This window comes from Anneissia japonica, unplaced genomic scaffold (genome assembly GCF_011630105.1).
Source record: "Anneissia japonica isolate Jap-2015-1 unplaced genomic scaffold, ASM1163010v1 scaffold287740_len772037_cov194, whole genome shotgun sequence".
NCBI lineage: Eukaryota > Metazoa > Echinodermata > Crinoidea > Comatulida > Comatulidae > Anneissia > Anneissia japonica.
The window spans coordinates 557,468-562,250 of NW_022736571.1; the positions used below are offsets into that span (position 1 = coordinate 557,468).

General features: G+C 31.7%; 1 protein-coding gene across 1 annotated transcript in view; it reads left to right on the plus strand.

Annotated features, from left to right (window-relative positions):
• The first annotated feature begins 1,830 nt into the window (after positions 1 to 1,830).
• Positions 1,831 to 4,783, plus strand: part of LOC117116802 — a 16,483-nt gene continuing 13,530 nt past the window's right edge. The window contains exons 1-3 of the mRNA XM_033260897.1: positions 1,831 to 1,932; positions 4,179 to 4,250; positions 4,351 to 4,419. Of these exons, the coding sequence (XP_033116788.1) occupies positions 1,862 to 1,932; positions 4,179 to 4,250; positions 4,351 to 4,419 (212 nt within the window). The 5' untranslated portion in view covers positions 1,831 to 1,861. The remainder of the gene's footprint in view (positions 1,933 to 4,178; positions 4,251 to 4,350; positions 4,420 to 4,783) is intronic.

A 4,783-nucleotide genomic window follows, 5' to 3' on the forward strand; every position in this document is an offset into this window, starting at 1 on the left:
AGACAGCAGATATACTGCTTCCCCCCCCCCCTCCATGGCAAAAGGGCATAACTGATATTTTTGGCAAAAATTAGTTATATAGCCTAGTGGGGTCAGTACATCATGTTACACATGTTGACACAAAAAAAATTGTAAAAAAGTGTCCCCCGGGCTAGATAGGGGCATGGCAAAAGGGCATAACTACACAATTTTCATTAAATTCCCAGGGCAAAAGGGCATAACTGCAAAGATAGGCTGTGATACGCTGAAGCGTGACGTTCTTTCAACAGCCAACCAATCAGAAGAGAGCTTTCTCCCTGGTTACAATAAAGGTTGCATGTTAAGTTGTATTATTTTTATTATTCGTACTGTTTGTGTACTCACAATTTGTAAATAGAAATTGGTTAAATAGTATGATTCTTGACAGTAGCATATGTCTAGTTAATGTTAGGCAAACATGATAAGCCTAGTTAATTTATGCTATATAATCTTGCCTTACTTTGAATGGCAACAGTTTAATACTATGGAAATAAACTATAGGAAAATAGTACCTGTTTAATAGAAATAATTAACCACGACAGAATAACAATTCACATTTTAACTAAAAATAAGAGTGACAATGAGGGACAACTAAAACGATTATTTAGCAAATAACTATGGCAAAGAGGCACGACTACAACATTTATTTATAGCAAATGGCATGACAAAAAGGTATAAATGCACAGTTTACTCGAATCAACTGTGTTCACTAAGCAAACAACAACTTATTTTTCCATGTAAATCTATATAATATATAATACATTTTCTAAATATTTTATTAGAATATAAAAAAACAATAATATTCGTAATCATTTCATTATTACTTGAATTTGGATCATAGAGAAGAATTACTATTAATAATAATAATAATAATAATAATAGGCCTAATTTATATTGTAATTACATGACTTAAAATATAAATGTATTATTTTACTTTGTGAATAAAATTTAAAAAATAATTGTAATTCTTGTTTAACGTACACATAGAAACAGTCACACGCGCATTCTAACTAAACAGCAGTTCTATTTCATATACGCATACGCATGCATCCTTCACGCAGTGATGTAACGCCTATGCGCTCTTGTGCGGGGCCCCAGACCCCTAGGGGTCCATAAGGCCCCCTACCCACAGGGTCCTCGATTTAGCACCTTGAGCCAAAAAGGCTTTGTTGATACATAATAGCATACTAATGTTAATTCATTTTCTTGTTTGTATACTTGGTTAGCCTATACATGGGTTTTTAATCGTTTGTAATTTTAGTATTTATTATTTAATGCGTTTCTTTGGTATTATTGTACCTTTATTTTATAGTTTATACATGACTAACATATGAAATTATATATTGAATTTTATTTTTGAATAATCTGACTCAAAATTGCGTTGAAAGGAACTTGGTACTGATATCCTTTTGCCAAAGTTTGTCAACATGTCTTGAATCAGAACACCCACGGCAAAAGGGCATAACTGACATTTTAAGCGCAAAAATCAATATTTATAGAAAAAATGTGTGCTACACTGGAAGAGACATTATTTGTCTATTTGAATACATTAACCATGAATCAAATACTAAAACACATTTTAGGGCTAAATAAATTACACGTTTTGCTTAATATCTCCAAAACAGCAAATTGTCAGTTATGCCCTTTTGCCATGGGAGGGCAGGGTCACTGTCCATATTAGAAGCAAAATTCTTAATGCCAAACTAAATGGCAAACACAAACAATTCAGCTGCTGGCCTAAGCAATAACATCCACTTTATGTGTATATAGTACAAATCTCTGTTTTATTTATTAAAATCATAAAATATATATTTTACTAATTTTTTTTATTTAATTTAGCCTGATGGGAGGCAACAAATTTGATACGATTGAGGAACACACGTTTATACTAAATGGTTTCAACACTTGTTATTTGTAAGTTATTTCATCGTTTTAAGGGTCCGATGAATTACCAACAAGGAAAGGTAATTACTAAAATTATAGGAAATTTACCGCAATGAAAGAGTAATCACAAGAAAGCAGCATAACCACAAGGAAAGCTAAGACACACAATAAATATCGCAATATAAATGATTTACCATAATAAAAAATACACTAATTCGCCTATTTACTGTATGTCTATGGATTTCATTAAGTATAAAAAATTGTACTTTTGCTATACCGTATTATATAGATGTGTATAAGAGACAGGTATATATATATATATATATGAGATATTAGATAGTAAAATGTTGTTAATACATTATTACATCAAAGCAACAATTTTTGGTTATCATAAATGAATTATATTTTTTATTTTTTTATTTTATGATACCCTCTAATTGTGATTGTTTAATTAGTTGTATTAGTAAACTTTCGTTTAGATTAACATATTTTTACGCAATATGGATTCATTGTGTAAACTTTGCTATGATTGTTCCCACTTTTATTGTATTATTCTGCTATAATAAGATGTGTGGTAATTCCTCGGACCGTCATAGGATAAAAATTCATTTTATATTATTCTACTTTGCAAAATAATTTCTAAATTGTGTAAATCTAACCAATGTTCGTTAATTATTTTAATTGATATTATTATTAGGCTTATTGTTATCAGGCCTATTATTTCTATTATTATGAATATAATTTTTATTATTAATTTTATTTTTGTTATTGTTGTTCGTATAATGATAATAATAATAATAATAATAATAATGATAATGATAATGATAATGATGATTATTATTATTAATGTTATTATTAAAAGAAAATTATTAATATTTGTTTAATTATTATTATATTATTTTTCTTACATTCCTTACCACATGGTCTAGCAGGCCACTGCATTACGTATCTCTCCTCCAAAGCCTTCCATTTACTTCCTAATCTCGTTATTCTCAGCCAGTTGCTGTTGTACTCATATCTTGCCTTTGGTTTACTCATTTTTTTTTCTTTTTCCCCTACCCTGTTGAAATTTGGTTGCCCTGCTGGTCCATCATGCAACGTGTCCTGCCGATCTCAATATGAATCTTTTCATCTGTTTTTATCAGGTCGCTTGTTTATGTCCTTTCCTTTATTACCCTCCACGGTACTTGATTTATTATTGTGATGCCTAACATTCTTCTTTCGATTGCATACTTGGTTGTTTTAACTTACCTATGTTCTTTTGAGTGAGTTTTCACGTTGCTGATCCATATGCGATAGCAGGAAAACTGCACTGATCAAAAACGCTTCTTCTGAGACCATTGGTATAGCGTAGTTGCAGAGGATGTCTTTAAAGTGGCCAAATGCTCGTCTCCCTGATATCAATCTATCTGTGTGAATTTTTCATTTGCATCTTATAGGCTGGTTGTTTGGCATAATTATTTGTACTTTGTGACTTGCTCAATTTCTTCTCCATCGATTATAATTTTCTTATTTGTATTGAAATTTGTCATAAATTTGGTTCTTCCCTTCTATGATTATTATTATCCCTACTTTCTTTCTTTCGTCACTTATTTTTTTCCAGTTGGTCTTGCATCTTGCTAACTGAATCTGTCACTGGACAATGTCATCAGCAAATTGAGGTCTGTCATTGACTCGCCATCTATTTCAATCCTATTCTCTTAAGTTTTTGCTTTCTTGTTGCTCATCTCGTCTCACAATATAGCTTGGCTTGACAGTCGAATCATGGTCCCTGGTATGGCCGTTATGTGCACTACACTTCTAGTAGCCATATATGAGACTTGGGTGATAGTGAGAACCAATGCTCAATATTCACGCATGCGCCTGCAAATGACAGCTGGTAGCATATAACTACGTGCGACTGATAATGATGACAGAAGTACTATTTTTCATTATACACCCTATATTTTATTTGATTGGTAATATATTTCCTTATATTTAATGTGTAGTATATTACTATGTTTTTTTCTTCTTTAATATTTCACAAATTACAAGTATATTACAAGTGGCGGGAGTATTGTTCCGTTTAAAGCCCATCGCGCTCTGTGAAATCTGCTCCATTTATTTATTTATTTTTGATAAATAATATGTGAACACTTGGTGCCTCATCGTGCACACGTTCTTTCTCAGAGATACAACCCTCAATAAGGAGAAACTGCTTTATGTAAACTTGCTGCTAAAGCACATTAAAATAGCCACTGTGTATATGTGAACTAATATATTTTTTTTTCTTCCAGAGATTTAAGAAGCGCCGGAATTAAAGCAGTTAAAACAGGAAGTTTCAGAAATATGGGAGCCATGTCTTCTGTGTAAGGAAAAGTTGTTTTGGTGGGAAGGTTGAAAATGATTAATAATTAAACTACAGCCCTATAAATGATTATTTGCCATTACTTATCATTTTTTTTCCAGAAAGTTAGGTGAAAACTCTCTTAAGCACCTTCCACCGAGATTTATTAATTCCAGTTTTTTAGCGACGATGTAAGTATTATGGTTTTGGTGATAGTTTTATGCTTTTTCAATGTTCAGAATAAATTGGTTTTTTTTTAATTGATTTTAGATTAAATGTCGAAAAAGACCTGTTATCATAAGGTTTACAATAATAACAGCGATTATGCAGCCCGCCCTTCAATTCGAGACACCTCTAATTCTGAGACCTATATATATATATATATATATTCAATCTTGGTGTCAGTCCAACAACCTTATAATGAATGATGCAAAAACTGAACTCATTCATTTTTCATCATGTTTTAAGCCTGCTCGCTGGACTCCTTCTATCAAAATAGGAGATGCATTCATTGAGCCTTCGCTGTCCTGTAGAAATCTTGGAGTTGTTATGGAC